The sequence below is a fragment of the Electrona antarctica genome (genome assembly GCF_951216825.1).
Source record: "Electrona antarctica genome assembly, chromosome: 16".
In the NCBI taxonomy this organism is placed as follows: domain Eukaryota; kingdom Metazoa; phylum Chordata; class Actinopteri; order Myctophiformes; family Myctophidae; genus Electrona; species Electrona antarctica.
Genome location: NC_136797.1, coordinates 31,939,622 through 31,958,036, shown reverse-complemented (window position 1 = coordinate 31,958,036; position 18,415 = coordinate 31,939,622). Strand labels below are relative to the sequence as shown.

At 43.6% G+C, this 18,415-nt stretch overlaps 2 protein-coding genes across 2 annotated transcripts in view; one reads left to right on the top strand and one right to left on the bottom strand.

Annotated features, from left to right (window-relative positions):
* The window catches only part of LOC306939917 (uncharacterized protein), a 43,477-nt gene that overhangs the window by 6,365 nt on the left and 18,697 nt on the right, over window positions 1–18,415 (top strand). The gene's annotated exons all lie outside the window — the stretch shown is intronic.
* On the bottom strand, window positions 15,925–17,412 carry LOC306939404 (protein disulfide-isomerase-like; the record flags this gene model as incomplete). The annotated part of the gene is made up of 1 exon (XM_079523993.1): window positions 15,925–17,412. One exon carries the CDS (start codon window positions 17,410–17,412, stop codon window positions 15,925–15,927), a length of 1,488 nt encoding a protein of 495 aa, XP_079380119.1.

Here is an 18,415-nt window from a genome sequence, read left to right as displayed (position 1 = left end):
CATGATGCCAGTTGGCATAGCCATAGAGTCAAAGCCTTCACATGATGCCAGTTGGCATAGCCATAGAGTCATGTTGGTGAGTCCAGTCCACATGATGCCAGTTGGCATAGCCATAGAGTCAAAGCCTTCACATGATGCCAGTTGGCATAGCCATAGAGTCAAAGCCTTCACATGATGCCAGTTGGCATAGCCATAGAGTCAAAGCTGACAATGTGATTTTTTTGTTTGTTTCACTCTGCCTTTCTCTCCTTGGCCTCTTTTTCTGCACACCAAGAACTGTAAAAGACAGGATTTGCTTGTCTAATGCTTCATTCATAACCTCCTCACGGTGGTGTTATGTGCCAAAAATACTACAGTTACTACTATAGATTGCTGATTCTCGATGTCACCATCTGTCTGTAACTCTGAGAGTGTACAAATGGAACCAAATGGACCCCTATGGGTCGCAACACAGACAATTCTACGATGAACATTGGCGTCCCAAAGGACAAGTACACACTGAGCTACAGAATGGACCCGTACGGTCCATTTTGGACCCCTGGTGGGCCCCCGGACCGGGCGTTGAGAAACTGTGCACTCGATGGGCTATTTTGGGCACGTGAGACCGTCCTGCGACGAAGCATAAATCTTGGCTCGAGTGTGAAACAGAGCAGAAGCAGAGCGGGGAGAGATGATGATGATGATGATGATGATGATGATGAGGGGCCAGCTGGGATGGATCAGTCTTTCCTCGCTCTCACAGGTTCCCATGCACGCGTCCGACTTTCCACAGCCTTGGCTCTGCAAGGCATCAACTGTGTCACATCTGACTTAATACACAGGGCCCTCTCTCTCTCTCTGTGTTTCGCTGGCAGCGGCAACCACCTTTACTTCACTCTTCAAAACACTTCCAGTAAACTGTTTATGAAAGCCACGTTGCCATGGTTTCTCTCTGTGTGTGTGTGTGTGTGTGTGTGTGTGTGTGTGTGTGTGTGTGTGTGTGTGTGTGTGTGTGTGTGTGTGTGTGTGTGTGTGTGTGTGTGTGTGTGTGTGTGTGTGTGTGTGTGTGTGTGTGTGTGTGTGTGTGTGTGTGTGTGTGTGTGTGTGTGTGTGTGTGTGTGTGTGTGTGTGTGTGTGTGTGTGTGTGTGTGTGTGTGTGTGTGAGAGTGTGTGTGTGAAACCACTGGTTTACCTTTTAAGTGATACACTTGCAAAGTTTTAGAGGTAACCTGTTTCTTAATTCTTAAAAGCAGAATACTGGAGAAAAACGACAAGTAAATGTTGTTCTTGCTCATTACAGTCACATCCGGGTATAACGTCACCCAGGAGTCACTGGGTACACTACAGTCGAGGCTGCACTCCAGCCACAAGTTGGTGGTTTACACATGCAATCTGCAGACGTCACCGCATGTGAGTCATGTGTGTCTTATTATGTTTAGCCTGCATCTGTATTCAATGCAAGGGAAAAAAGAACTCTGCGCGTATAAAGCCATTTAGCCTGCGGCTAAAGATTCCCCCCCAATATTCAATTGAAAATGCTTTGCTTTGTTTACATTACTGTACCGTGTGTTCACTTGACCTTATAGGGGTTGTATAATTATGTTTGATGCACATGTTTTCTCTCTGGTACTTTCAGTAGAGAATACCCTACGACGCAATTTACAGCCAAGTGCTGCTATTACGGTAAATCACGGTACAAGAGCATGAACATTGAAGTTGGACTGGCTCTGTTGTTGCGTCAGCCACGAGGTGAGATAAACAAGTAGCCAGGTCTATGAAAACTATAGCTTACTGTATGAACACTCTAAACTTATTGTTTACATTGGCTTTTTGAAAACAGCCGATCTACAAGCTCAAATGTGAGCTTGTATATTTGCTATTTCCAAAATAAAAAATCACACCCGTGTGAAGTGAGGGGCGCTAATATATTAAAGTCTAACTCATGTTGATTAGGTGATGTAATGGTGATGTAGACAATGGCTATATGGTATATAGGAGGGCCCTCAAAAAAAAAATTCTTTGAAATATTTAGAACATGTGTGAAACATTTCAAATAGACAAATCTTGTATGGGGGTCACTGGCACTCTGATATTTTCAGATGTGGACAAATACATACTCATTTGAGGCTCCTCGACAGGAAAATGTTTGAGAACCACAGGTTTAAACAACGTTAGGAAAAAAGCCCAAAATAAGCAACTACACTTAAGAAACAAGCCCTGAAAAACCACCAGCCGCAACTATCAACATTTACTACTACAAAGGCTACAGAAAAACAAGCCCATCAACGCTTATATTAAGCGGACATGGCAACACAGGTTCTGATTATGCCACACGTGTCTGCAGACATCAGAGCAACACAGGCTGCACTCAATACAGGCGTAATCTACTGGCCTGGTTCCAGACAGCATGAAGGACCTGTTGCATGGAGGCCATTATGAGAAGAGCTCTGCTGTCCTAGTTAACTAGCTGTTCTTCCCGCCCCTCCCGTTTTTATGCCAGAACTTCTTGGAACTCAGTTTAACTTGATTCTTAACTTGCGGAAATTATTTCTGTGCATTTTTGTGAACCTTTGCATGACCTTCAACTCGGGTGCCACGTACACTCAAAATGTAAAATTTGCTTGTACATTTTGGTGATACCCTGGCCTTTGCTCTAGCACCACCTTTAGGTCAAAATGTCCACTTGTTTTCACCCCTGTGTCAATTATCTAATGTGATCCTGGGCTCTACACACCCTCCGCCAACCTAGTCCCCATATATGGGGGACATGGGGAGAGCAACGGACTTGAACTCATGCTTCCTTCATGCCTGAGTGTCCAAGTTGCTCCTTTACACCTGACAGGGGGGAGTTTCCCTGGTTGGACGTAGCGCGTGGAAGGAACACGTTATTCCAACCAGTTCCTTTCCCCTCCATCAGGTGCCCCGGCTGGCCAGGGGGAGGCGGTTTAGAGACCAGGATTACTGCATGTTTTTTGTGAGGGTACCTACCCTAGGGGACACGGGGAGAACATGCAAACTCCACACAGAAAGGCCCTTTCGCCAACCCCGCCTCGGTTATGGGCACCAATAACGCGGAGGAGGAGACACACCGCCAGCGCCCACAGCGTTCCGAGTGGGAATTGAACCCAGGACCTTCTAGCTGTGAGGCGATTTCCACTTGTTTTAAAGGCACTTTGTATCTTTTCTTTATAGTAATTGCATTCTATTTCATTTTACATTTTGCTGTTTAAAATGGTAAAATCACACCTGTGTGAAGTGAGGGCACTCTTATCGCTCTTATCGTATCGTCTCATTCCGGCCAATCACAATTTGCATCCTCACCTTTGTCATCAATGTTTGTGTTTCACAATGTTTGTGTTTACACAAACACTCAAAATTGCCCATTCATTGTCAATGGCATTTCACGTTTGTTAGGACAAAAAGTGGGTTACACACACCAAAAGCTGGACATAGAGGAGGGGCTATCAAATAAAATATGCCACCTTGGCATTTATAATATGTACATGTTGTGTTTTCTTTCTGTTTTAGCCATACTGATGAGAGTATGGGCTCCCTAAGGATGGCAAGCATGGCCTAGCTAGGAGGCCTAGTCTTGTTTTGGTTAAGGTTTTTGTCACAGCCTTTTATTGCCGTGAAGGAACTAATAGATGGAAAACTTAAAAAGAAAAAAAGAAAAAAAAAGGTTCTACTGACATCATGCTGAAATGATGTCATATTGGGAAAGTAAGAGCTTGATTCATGCCCATCCATAAACTCTTAAGACTATTTCATGCTATATTGCAGGGGTTTTCACATCAAGGTCCATTATTTGAACCACAGACCACCATTCAATGACATTTAGCCTCTCAGACCGAAAACTAAAGAATATTTTGTTATCGTTGGATAAGATTTTGTCCACTATTCCATGCTGTATTGATGTTGGTACCATTAGGAGTGATATGTGTAGACTTCTTGTAAATTAAGTAATGCAGATTTTTAACAAAAATGTAACTCTTGTAACTCTTGAGAGCGTAAAATGAAACCAAATGGACCCGTAAGGGTTAAAGATCTACAGTATAAGGGTCCATTTAGTTACCAACTCTCCATAATTTAGCTGGGGACCACCTGGAACCTCCTCAAGGACCACTGGTGGTCCCCGGACCACTGGTTGAAAACCACTGCTATAGTGTAAGACAAAGGGCCTGAGGAGGATGGAATAATGACAATATAAATACAGTTAAATGTCTACTATGGCAGGTGTCTGTTGAAAGAACACATGCCTCACCCCAATTCCCCCTCTTATCTCAGCCACTCGCAGGGAAATGAAAGGGAGCTTATTTAATACATTGCCCATTTGGAACAATGCAAGTCGAGAACAATGCAAGTTGGAAATGCATGCCCCACCCGGTTATACAATAACCATTGTATCCTTTGTCAGAGTACCCTCTGTCTGTCTGTCTGTCTGTCTGTCTGTCTGTCTGTGTCCCTTTTATGCACATTCAGTATATGGAGTTTTGTGACAGGCATGTCCAAATATGGAGTCTAGGCCAGTCATCATATTGATGATGAATGGAGATTTGTGGTTCTATTGATAATGTTTGGAGATCTGTTGATACGACCAACTTCCCACTTGGTACACAACACAACACGCCTCGGGTCCTCGCCAATACGCACGCCAAGTTTGAAGATGGTCGGTCTCGTACTGTATATGGGCATGCCCATGTATGGGCATAGATGCCACCCAAGTATGCATGCCCCAGTGTATGCGTCGAGTTTGAAGTTGGTCAATATGTCAATATGTGAACTACAAGACTGACAGACTGAGTTTTTGCACATTATAGTAGGATTTACTTAAAGATTGTATTCATCATTGTACCATCCCATGCCTTATTATTTTTGTTATTTTGGGGATATTTTAGCGAGCGGGCGAGAGAGTGAGCAACAGCAGTGACATGGGCCGGAAATCGAATAGATATTCGCTGCCTATCCAATTAGCCCTTCACTAAATCCCACCCCACAAAGCGATTGTCCAATGCCAATCCAAATAGTTTAGCAACGGTTGCTATGCAGGTCAAGCTTTCTTCACTGCTAACGTGCCTATTGGACAAGGATGGGTTGGGGAGGGACTTAGTGAAGGGCTAATTGTGGTACAAGCCCTAACCACTATAGCTATAGGACCCTCACTGATGCCTTATTTTAAGCTTAACATGTTAGAAGAAAAATATCCTTTTTTTGAGTGGTGTAAACCACTCCTACAACTGGCTTTTGTGTGCATAAAAAAATGACCATGGTTGCTATGTTCAAAATAATTTCTGACGTAATTAAATCACACCCGGGTGAACTGGATGACCGTAGCAACCGTGGTCATTTTCTCTGCGCAAAAAAAGCCAGTTGTGAAATCACATCCAGGTGTGATTTCATTACGTCAGATCAGAGCTGATCAGGCTACATAATACCTTACCTTATTTCATTACGTCAGACATTACGTCAGACCACAGCTGATCATGCTATATAAAACCTTACACCACTCAGTTCACACGGGTGTGATTTTTTTACATTCATCAGACTGATGAATCGCCTTTTTTATGCTCTTCAAGCATAAAATGTTTGAAGTTGCATCCTCTATTTCCTTGTGAATAAGCCAATTGGGGTAGTAAGTAGAAGTTGTGTTATGAAATAATGAAGAGAAGAGAACAAAATGGAAACTAAATAGCAGAGATGTGAGTTAAATTTAGGCCAACCTCATGTGAGCCTGCTGGATAAAAATCAACCCTGAAGCAAGGTAATCAGATCTGGTTCTGGTAAACTACGGTCTCACCTGACCTGACCCACTTTCATGTTATTGCCGTGACGCAATGAAAGCATCACTGATGCTCGTCAAGACTAAATAAAAAAAGAACGTAAAAGGGGTTACCATTCGGCATTGCTCCAAGTTGTTTCAGATTGTGTGTGTGGCACGCACTGACGCTCCAAAATAGAACCGAGCTCTGAGAAACGCGAAACAGATTTTGACACGTCCAATTACCTCCAGTAAGAACGTGTCCCATGCGTTGGTTGCATGGTTTCCTACACCATAGGTGTATGAATGCACATATAGCTATATAAATGCACCAACTACCAATGATGATGGCTTGTGACATTCTGCATAATTAATGAGTACTTTGATACTTTTAAGTAGGCCTACATTGTGGCTATTGATACTTTTACTTCACCAAAAACCACTGATGGTGGGGACATGGTCAAACCACTGATGGTGGGGACATGGTCAAGGGAAGAATGATTCATAAGGATGTGTGAAGTTTGGAGAACAGCCTTTGGACTTGAAAACAGTTTCCCCTGTTTCTGGATTTGTAACATTTTCCCAATGGAAGTTGAGTGCGTTCAGCTGTTGCTGATCATCGTGGATGGAAATTGGTAGTTGTTGAACTGAGAACTTTGTGTGTTGTGGTTCTGTCACTGTGACACCAATGTTTTCTATAAATCCAAAGGACGTTTGATTCAAAAGTAGCAGCACTCACAGCCTCACACACACTTTTACCCCCTGTTTTTACGGAGATAATAAAGGCCTGAGCCACATGCACATTAACGATGCCATTAAATAAAGATACATTTAAGCCAAAATATTCCGCAGCCTTTCCAGAATAAAAATGTCAGCATTAATGGCATAGTGCAGGACTGGCTCGTATTGTTCAATGCAAATTGTATAAGGAAAGTAAAGAACACTGTGGGTTTTAATGTCCCCAGTTTACCAGAGCCAGTATAAATGGAAAACCGTGGGAAAACATACTGTAGGAATCACATGTGTTTTGATCCAATAAACTTAAATCACATTTTACACCACTCGACTATTTAGGGAAACAAAGAGCTTGATTTGTTAATTTCCTGAAGCTTTTTATTAACTCCCTCGGGGGACATCGAGGACGTTGTCTTTTTGTGAAACGCTGAGTTCAAACCCGTTCAAACCAATCAGACTGACGTCAGAACCGCGACCATTTTGGCTTTGAACAAACTGCAAAATACCCATGTGGTTTTGTGTTGTCTGAATAGTCTTTTGTGTCCGATTTAGAATCTAGAGGACAGTATTAGAAGTCTAGAATACTTTTTTTTTTTTTTTATCCTTTTACGTTTTTAGAGGAAGCATTATTATTTCCCATTCCCTGTTTTCTACTAATATAGCATTACAGAAGAAGCATAAAGTGTAAAACAAGGGAAATACTAAAGGAAAAGTAGGCTACCTCAAAACTGTATTGTTTTCACCACCAACTTTGGTGAGGAAGGGTCTGATCCTTGATGTTGTTCGGTGCAAACCTATGATCCGGTGATTATTGCAACGTGTGTGCCATGAAAAACAGCTGACTTGAAGGGGGTTCAAGTGATATATTTTGATAAAATAAGTGCTATATAACACTCCATTATTGATAAGGAATGTTTGTTCAGTAACAAGGATCTCCCCATTTCTCCAGCTCTAGAAGACAGGAAGTAGATTTGTCATGCCAGTATACCAATTGTATCCAATCAGGAGAGATATAACTAGGATAGGCCTACAGGATTAACAAAGATGATTGGATAAAATGACTAGACTAGACCTGATTCTGAAAAAGTATTTCACTGTTCAAAAATAGCTGGAGAGACGGTGAGACTCCTGTTATGTGAACAAACACGTTAGCAATGATAACTATCAGAATTTAACCTGCATGAGTATGGGGTGAGGGGGACCTTGTTGAGGGCCATCAATCTCTGTACACCCAAAGTGAGAGCTGTGTCCGTGTGCACGGGAGTAAGTCAGTGAGGGGAGGACGGAGAAGGAGATCAGCCGGAGAATCGGAGTGGCAGGGGCGGTATTGCAGTCTCTGTACCGCACTGTTGGGACGAAAAGAGAGCTGAGCCAGAAGGCAAAGCTCTCTGTCTACCAAGCAATTTCCGTCCCTATTCTCACCTATGGAGCTATGGTGTGGGTCATGACCAAAAGAATAAGGTTGCGGATACGAGTGGCCAAAATAAGTTTTCTCAGACGGGTGGCTAGTCTCCCTTAGAGATAGGGTGAGCAGTTGAGAACTGAAGTTCAGTCACGCGGGAGAAACTCGGAGTAGAGTTGCTGCTTCTTCGCTTGGAAAGGAGCCAGCTTAGGTAGTTCGGGCATCTGGTTAGGATGCCTCTCGGGCGTCTCCCTAGGGAGGTCCTCGATGCACGCCCGCTGGGGGAGACCCCAGGGCAGACCAAGCATGAGTTGGAGGGTTTGTATCTCCAATATCTGCCGGGACCGCCTCGCGATCCTCCAGGATGAAGTTACTAATGTTGCTCTGAAGAGGGAAGTCTGGAGTTCTCTGGTGGAGCTTTTGCCCCCGCGAACCGACTACCGATAGGCGGTTGAAGATGGATGGATGGATGAACCTGCGCTCTACTTAACATGCAGGCCTACATAGAATACTGTACATGTAAACATTCCATGCCTTGCGTAGATTATTGAAAAATAGAATCAAATATACTCAAAGTGCTGTTCAGTGCATGTGGATGATGTAGGGTGTAGGCTAACACAGCACATTTTTTAACATGCATATTTGTTAACCTTTTTATGATTTTTTACCATTAAATAGCCATCTTAAAACACATTTAAAACCGGGAAAGCATCTGTGTCATCTTCGATTTCAGTGTTGGCTATTCAACAATAGCTCATGCTCTTAACTTTGTGCCGCACTGCAAGCTTGTTCATTTTATTTTTTGCTTTTCACTTTTGTTTAACTTTTGTGTCAACAAAACACCACAGCTCATTCATCATCATCATCATCATCATCACACTCACTGGGATAGTGGGATTTCTGAGTGAATATTATTGTTGGAAATCCACCAGAAAGTACAAGTACCAACAGAGGAGCCTATATCAGATGTAAGACATGTCAAGCTCTGAACATCTCCTTCCCACCTACGCAGTCTGCAGATAAATCAGCATGCATGACCTTATCTATTTTTGGGCTATGTCACGCTCTTCATAATTCACTTTGACGAAAAGGGCAATGCTGAGGAGATTCAATATGTCAGTGCTTTTTTCTAAATCCACATGGTTGCTAGTCTTCAGTGCAGCTGCACACACGCACGGATACACACACACACGCGCGTGCACACGCACATCAATAATTGTTTGACATAGGCCAGGCCTACATACAGTATGGATTAGGTTTACTGTGCCACATCTGCAGGTGATTGCCGCAGTTGACAGTCCACTTTGTCCTCCTTTTACTGAAAGCAACACTCAACTCACTGCAAGTCTGTTTACCTCAGTGTTCATCTCTATGCCTGTATACGTCTCTCTTGCCTCGTAATTGTTTCAATCGTTTGTTATAGTGGCAAAATACATGTTATACAAGTGAAGAAAAGTGTGTGTGTGTGCGTGTGTGCGTGCGTGCGTGTGTGCGTGCGTGCGTGCGTGCTTGCTTGCTTGCTTGAGTCTATGTCTTGTATTATAGTCATAATACTAGGACTATACGGTATGTGGATGAGAGAAAACATTATTTCAGAAAATCTGGAAGCCCTTACAGGCTATATGCAGTAGTTATGCTATTTTTAGAAGTTGGGGACGGCACCTTGGCCCATAAGCCCCCCCTCCCCTTTATACTGAAACATCTTCTGAAACATTTTAACATGAAAGATTTGTAGGCCTATCAAATTGTTGTATATGTTTAAGCAGCATAAGATAAATAGGAGTGGTGTTACTAAGAAAAATACATTAAGTTAAGAGAAAACATATGCCTGCCTACATCCATTTTCTCCTCAATGGGTTGCCCAATTGCACATGGACATTGACCATTGGGACTGACAAAGCTGAGTTTTCACTTTCCCCAAATGTATGCTGTTTCTGCCTGGCAATGAAGTCGGGGCTCTGTGTAATGGAATCTGTAGTCACAACAATACCATGGCCCGGATGGACGTCCATGCCATGATATTTTTTTATTTATTGGTTGTTGGTTGATTGACAGGGTGACATCATCACACTGAAATTGATGGACCAAGACATACTGTATGTTGCGTTCACACGGGCAGATTAAACGATGCAGTCTAGCATTCATTGTCAATGGAAGCCAGCGACATGACGTTGCAAAGACGGAATGATGCACCAAATCAACTCACAACACGTCTTTGCATCGTTTCATCTGCCCATGTGAACGCACCATTAGAGTTCTGGTCTGCAGTCTGCTGCATGCATGTATAGACTGTATCGCAGTGTTGATTTCGTCGACTAATACTATGACCATTTTTTTGGTAAATTTTTTCACTGACATAAACTAAATGGAAACTAAATGAAAACTAAGCTATCACTATGACTAAATATATTGACAATTTCGTCAACAAATAAAAACTAGACTAATGTGACTAAAATGTGACTAAAACTAAATTAAATAAAATCAAGATTTTCTGTCAAAATCAACACTGGTCTGCTGCATATATAGACAGTGTCGCTAGGTGTCGCCAAGTAGCCCTGTCATTATGAACGCAAAACCCATTAAATCATTATGACCTGAGGCAAGTGGCGTGCTATGAGCTATCTGCTATTTTTCAATAGCCAAACTATAAAATGACACAGATGATTTTTTGAATGGGTCAATTGATCAACACCAACCAAAATCCTTTTAGAACTGGGGGGTGGGGTCCCGGCTTCGCCATCCAATTCACCCCTGGTTAGGGCGGGGAGACTGCCAATCCTGGTTCTCTGCTCCCTTCCTCGGTTGAGCCTCTCAGTAGTACCTCTCCTTTCAGTATCTACCAAGATTAATTAAGACAGGATTTTAAATGAATATGCTCATCTGTTAGACTGTAGACAGACTTGCATCAAATACACTATACATTAGTGAAAGATGGATGAGTCCTGCAAATGGGGGAAAAAAGAGTGAAAGATTGACTAAAATCTCAGATTTTCTTACCTTTACTTTTTATAGGCCGAAACGTATATTTATGTTTGACACTGAGTACTCCTCACACCCTTATGTTCGTTGTAAGCGTGCAGGTAACAAATTAACTGGGCCATTCAATGGCACCTTAAATCAGGGTAAAGAAAGAAGTGCAGGCTGGATGTGTAATATAAAGCCTTATTTTCATACTATTTCAGATAGGCCAATGCAACGTGTTGTGAGCTTGTACATCTGCTATTTTCTTGTAGGTTGGCTCGTCCTAGCTGTTTGTGTGTGTGTGGTGCCTTGCATGGTTTCCTCCACCATCAGTCAGTGTTTGCATGTCTGTCATTTATATTCTTCTTCTATTCTATTATTATTATTAGTGTGGTTGCCCTAGGGCAACCAGACTATAGTAATTGTCACACTTTATTTTATTATTTATAATTTTTTATAATTATTTACCCATGGTAGCTGCTCATTTTCAGCAACGCCCTGGCCTGCATCACACACACACACACACACACGCGCGCACACACACACGCACGTGTGTTTTGTGTGCGTGTGTGCAGACTGTGCACACACACTCACACAAAACACACGTACAGACACAATGTACAGACGAACACAGTAATGCACTTTGCAAAGCGCTTTGGAGAAAGGCGCTATATACCTTTTTAGTCACTATAATTATAGCTGATATGTACAGGCCAGGAGAGGACAGAACGGAGTAATAACAACAAACTTCAAAATAGAAACATCCACTACTACAACATCTGCCCAGCTGGAAACGAGAAATGACTTTCCATACACAAAGAGAGGGAGCATAAATACACTATTATTGGGCAGTGTACAAACACAGACAATGTCAGGAACAGCTCCAGGATTTGCGCTCACACTTCTTAGAGCCACATCTGGACAGAACCTCCTCCCCCACCGATAACACAAACCTCCTTCGCCGAAAGGGAAATATTTGTAAGACGCGCGCCAGCGAGAATCAATCTTTACTCGATTGTGTAAAATGTATCTTCCATCCCTAAGAATGTGGTGACTGATGGTTTTGGACAGACTTGAGGGGCTCTGAGCAGAGTCCAGCTTGGCAGGCAAGATGGCAGAGTCATTGCTTAACTCTATCTGTCTACCCCTTGAGGACTAATGCCAAACGTGACTGCACCTTTGACCTGGTTATTGTAGGAGACGAAAGGTCAGGAAACTGAGGAAAGTAGAGGTTGGAATTGTATAACAACCATTTGTTTTGGTTGGATATGGAGCTACTATTTCGTGAAGGTTGCTGGTAATGGGGCTCTGATCAGGCTAAAAACCTTGTCCAGATTTGGAGTCATACACGTACGACGTCATACTGTAGATCAGGTAGGCTATAATATACCCTATACCTGAATTTGGAAACTGGGGTTCCCAAATTATTTTGGGGGGTCCCCAGATTTCTCACTCAACATTGAACAAACCAAAGTGTATAGTAGGGATGTCCTGATATTTTTTTTTCCTTTTTGCTCCCATTCCAATTCCGATCATTTGAAAATAATGTGATCGGTCCAGATTTCCAATCATGTGATCGGATCAGGACAACCCTACTATAAAGAGTATCTGCACATTTCTGAATTTAATGACTGACAATGGCCGATCTACAAGCTCACAACGGCTCACGATGTGAGGCGTTGTGAGCTTGTAGTTCAAGATGTTTATCTGTGGATTGTGGAAGTCTAATATCCACATTGATTCGTCCGTCTGTCCGTCCATCGCATTCTCGTGAATGTGAGATCTCAGGAACACTTGAAGGAATTTCTTTGAATTTGGAACACATGTCCAGTTTTGTCCAGTTGGAATCAAGAACGAACTGATTCGAATTGGTGGTCAAATGCCAAGGCATGTGTGACCTCACAAAGCAAATTACTTTGGCAATATATTATATGGCATATTCATATTATTTATAATCACTAATTACATATTATGTGAAGTAATTAATTTGATATTATTATTGTAAACATTGTCAGTAAATGGTGCATTTATATAGCGCCTTTATCCATAGTGTGAATAGTGATACTCTTCACACTATTTCCTATAATATGCCTATAGCACAATATATCCACCCCTTAACACCAGTGCACAGTGTACATCACATTACCTTGGCTATGTTTATATTATGTTATGACTAAGGGGACTGACTCAATCAGTCTAAGACAGTTACTAAGGTACCATATCCCTGTGCTTTCCATAATAACTCAATACAATGTGATGACTAAGAAACAACACACAGAACATCGTCACTCACTGTAATGGTAACGTTATATAAGCAGGGAAAACACATTTTATCTGAGCTATACATTTGAACAGCTGTGGTAAGTCACCGTCCTAAAACAATGATGACCTTATGTTGCCCACACAGTTTTTGGAAATCACAATATTTGACTGTGATATTTTGTAGTCATAGTGACACGAGTGCAGTTGGTAGTAACAGAGCTACAAAGTAAGTCATCTTAACGTCATGGTGCCTCACAACATATTGAGCTGGTTTATTTTCGCTGCAGGTTTTGCTGAGGAAAGCACAGTAATAGCCGTATTAAGAACGGGGTAGGCATGTGGAACTGGGAATGTAGGCAGTGGCGAGTGGAGACCGCATGAGAAACCACCCTGGCAGAACTGAGTAATGCAGGACTGAATTCCACATACTGAACATTCTGGCTCTCTATGCCGGTGCTTGGCCAACTTTATTCTTTTTTTTTTTTTAAGGGATGTCCGATATTATCGGCCTCCCGATATTATCGGCCGATATTTGCATAAAAATGTAATATTCAAAAATATCTATCTGTTTTAATTCATTTTAATTTGTCCCAAATGTATGATAATGTTCTTTTTTTTTGGGAAAACCTTACATTTATGAACGCACCCAGCGGGGCATCACAATACAATTAGGCATAATGTTTAATTCCACGACCGCATACAATGGTATTGGTTGATATCGGTTGATCTCGGTATAAATTAGGATTTGGACAATATCGGGATATCGGCAAAAAAGTAAATATCGCACATCCCTAAAAAAATTAATTGGACCCCCATAACTCTCAGAGTTACAGACCTGTAAGGGGTCCATTTGGTTCCATTTCTACAACTATCGGTTACAGACATGTAAGGTTCCATTTGTACAACTCTCAGAGATGCAGACCTTTCAGGGTCCATTTGATTCCATTTGTACAACTCTCTACAGAGTAAGGGTACATTTCGAACGCTGAGGGTCCCTGGATCCCACTTGGAGAAGCACTGCTCTATGCCATAGTCTATGGGTGTTTCACCTCGACAGACCGTGACCTCAGACCTATATTCATTGATGAAGAGAAGACGGCCGGTGTACAGAGGAGTCAAGGAGCAGAGATGGTAGATGTTCCATCCATATTCCAACCTGAAATGTGATTGCATAGGCCAGGGGATTCACACTGAGTCCGTTTGATTCAAACTGTTCCCGAATACGGTTGCCTGGTCCCCGCTGGCCATGATTCACATTGGCCTTGATTCTTCCGCACCCGAGTACACTTCATTCAATTTGATTCAATGCTTTCACATTGCATCGATCCATATCCAGATGGATGCACTTCAATCGGTCCCGGGGCAGTCCCGGCGGGAAACGGTTGGGTGACCCTGTCCCGGTCCCGGTCCCGGGAACGATACGCAGCATTCACGCTACCTCAACATCTGCCAAGTGGTCCCGAGTGCGCATCCGGGACCATAGTGTGAATCCCCTATCAGTGAGGTTGACAACAGGACTAGTAAACAGGTTGCATGACTCTTTATCCTTGCTTCTCCTTAAACTAGGCCAGTACAGGTATATTCTCTTCAGACACTGAAAGCGGGGGTAGAGTGTGTGCTCTGCTTGCTGCAGCCAAACCGCTCCTGAAATATCTGCCCTATTTCCCACACCACCAGTATGCACACTACACACACGGGGTAAAAGAAGAACAGACAGACAGACAGACAGACAGACGAAATCATGTTTTTGATTATCGTTGCTGTCAGGGCAGAAACCTCTTGTGTCCATATTTTAACTTTTAATGTCCTATGTCCTACATATTTTAACTTTTTGTGTTTTTTCGTAAATCAATCACGACGTGATCACACCACAGCATCACAGAAAAGCATCAAAAGTAGCGGATCCACAAGCTCGAAACGTGGCACGAAGCGACGTGTTTTGAGCTTCGTGCCTGATACTTTTTCCGTTTTTGATTTTGAATCCTGAAAAGTAACCGTTTTGGACATATGAGGTTTCCACCCGACAGAGACGTTTACTAGTCCTGTTGTCAACCTCATTGTGAAATCCATGATCTCGACCGCAGTCGAAAAATGATGAATGATGATGATGAAGGCGCCCTGAGGGCGAGAAGCGACCTATACGTGCACACATCCGCCTGGGTGACTGCAGACTGCTGGGCGAGCGCTCCATATATGGAGCACGAGGCGTGACCATATATGGAGGCGTGATATGGCCATATATTGACATTCCCGTATATGGGGAAGGGCCCTGGCGATGTCGTCTATGTCGGTCATCCAAGCATGGATTAACTGTGTTCATGTTTTTATCTAATTAATTTACTCAGTTAACTCAGTTATTTTGTTTTATTTTATTTTTATTTTTTAATGTTATTTTTTGTGGCTTTCGCCTTTATTTTATCAATTGTTTATGGAGGGATAGACAGTAGGCTGACAGGAAATGGGGAGAGATGAGGGTGACATGCAGTAAAGGCCGTCAGGATCGGAAGTTGAACCCGCGGTACACTGCCAGACTGGATTACCGACCAAGGTGCCTGGACCACTGAGCCACGGCCCAGGCCAACTCAGTTATTTTGACAGCCCTACTGAAAACACAAAATCTCATCTTCGGCATGGTAAAAAAGACAAGTTAGGAAATGTAAGCATATTTTGATTAACGTGATAATTGTGACATGAACTTTTCATATCGTCTCATCCCTAGAGCATGTTCACTGGAAAGGGAAGGTCCACATGGAAGTTAAGGAGGTGTCGGTGTCCAGGGTAAGAGGGTCTGAAGGTGGGGCACGCCTTGACCTTTCTTTGCCTGCCCTTACAACTCGTCATGTCCACTTTCTTCAGCTGGTACGCCACCCTCCTTGCCACCACTCTCCAGGAACTTGGTGAAGGCCTCCAGTGTTCTCTCTCCATGGTAGTCGATGACCTGTCGATCATCTCCTGCTGGGAAGAATTTAAGCGTGGGGAAGCCGAGGACTTTAATTGACTTCACTTTATTGACTGTCAAGTCAATCTTGGCCACTATGATGTCCTCACTGTCCTTGTACTTCTCTGCCAGTTGGTCCCAGATGGGTGCCAGTTGTACGCAGTGTCCACACCAGGGTGCATAGAAATCCACAAAGACATTCTTGGTGGGATTGAAGGCAACTTCTTTGAAGTTCTTGCCCACCAGGACCTTGACAGGGTTTTTGTCCCAGTCTTCGGGGATGTCCTCGCTCATGAGGTGGGGCTCAAGTTTGCCCTTGGTGAAGAGTGTGCAGAATTCCATGATGTTGTCAGCGGTGATGGCCTCGTTCTCCGGCTTGTACTCTGTCATCTCATCTTCCAGGGTGAGGATACGGACGGCGGGGCATTGCTCCTTCTTCAGGCCAAAGATCTTCGTGATGATGGGCTTATAGTCATCCACGTCGGTGTCCATGAAGACGAACAGCATCTTGCCCTTGAAGCCTTCCGCTGCCTTCTTGAATTGGTCCATTTTGTCCCCAAAGTCAGTAGCAGCCTTGGACATGAACATAAAGACATGGGACTTGAATTCCCCACCGAAGATCTTAGTGACATTCTGCATTGAGAACTCAGTGACCAGAGGAAGCTGGTTGGTCTTGATGAAGGCTAGGAGGTTGTCTTCGGTAAGCTCTCCATCAAAGGTGTTACGACCCTCATCAAACGTCTTGAAGAGGACCACCGAGTCGTTGAACACCTCGAACTTTGAGTACACCGCATCATCAGAGGTCATCCCGAATGGAATATCATCTACGGCTTCTGCTGCTTTAACGAAGGCCTTAGCATCCTCGGATTCAGTGTCCTTGAAGAAGCCAATGATTGCCACCTTGTTTGCGATCATAGACTCTGCCTGCGTGACATCGGCCAGGGTGGCAACACCTTGGCCTGTGCGTTTCTTAAGCCACTTGACGATGCCATTAGCCTGCCGGACACCAGAGTACTCCTTCAGTGACTCCTTTTCTCCTCCCTTAAAGAACACGATGGTCGGGTACTTCTGGACCCCATACTCCTGGGCCAGTTCTGTCTCCGATGTGGCGTCTACCTTAGCCAGGCGGATCTCTGAACCCTCTGCCTTCAGCATGTGGGCCGCCTTTGCATACTCCGGGGCCAGTTCTTTGCAGTGGCCGCACGACGGGGCATAGAATTCCACCAGAAGGCCGGTATGGGCTTTCAACGCCTCGTCAAAGTTACTTTCCGTCAGCACCAGGACATCGTCTTCCTCTGTGATCGGGGTTGACCAACTGCTGGTTACAAGCAGCGTGCTGGCCACAAGCAGTGTGCAGAGTAGGACAAACTTTAGCATTGTTGCCAATGCAAAGCTCTTCGTAAAGTTCATGGAAACAAGTGTATATGCTTCAACTGAAAAGGTTCAAACGACTCCTCCTGCTCTTAAGACTGAACTGGGCTTCACTGAGAGAAGAGACACTCCGTGTGGCGTCGACACGTTTATTTATACCCCCAAAACTATCCAAAGTTGGCGCATCACAGCCGTGCTCTTAATTGGACATAATGTTGACATAATGATTCCCATATATGGTAGGAGATCAAGTAGGCCTTGTGGGAGCTATTAAGTATTTTTGCTAATTCAGTATTTTTCTATATAATGATTTAATGCATTTATTATTTGTTTATTTTGCTTGGTTTGTTTACAGCCATTGTTGGTGTAAATTAGCCACTACAGGCCTATTCGTATTTGCAGGGTAACTGTAAGGGCGGTGGTGGAAATATTACTCACAGTTTTTGGAGCGGTGCTAACCGCGGACGATTTGGGATAGTGTAAAGGTGCGTTCAGACTTGGATGGTTAGAGCAGCGCGATTACATACAAATTCAATGCAAAGACGAGAAGTTGCGCGAGCGCCGCAAACGGGCGCGACATGCCGCAGCACAAACGGGACGAACCGAGGCGAATGTTTAAATTCAAGTCTGAACGCACCTTTAGTAATCGGCCAGACTAATGGGAGGTTCGGTTACCCTTATGGCACGGCTCTGTAGGAAGCTAGACATCTATGTTGTAGAATATTCAAATAGTACATTTAAGAGCGGGCGGCTGTGGCTCAGGAGGTAGAGCAGGTCGTCCAATGATCCCTGGGTCGGCGGTTCGAATCCCGGCTCCTCCTGTCCACATGTCGAAGTGTCCTTGGGCAAGACACTGAACCCTACATTGCCTCCAATGAGTCGGTCGGTGTAAGCTCGCCACCATTGGTGTGTGAATGTGGGAAGTGAGGACACTGGCGTCGACTGTTCGCCGCTTCACCTCCCAATGTATGAATGAATGAACCATTGTAAAGCGCTTTGAGCACTTGGA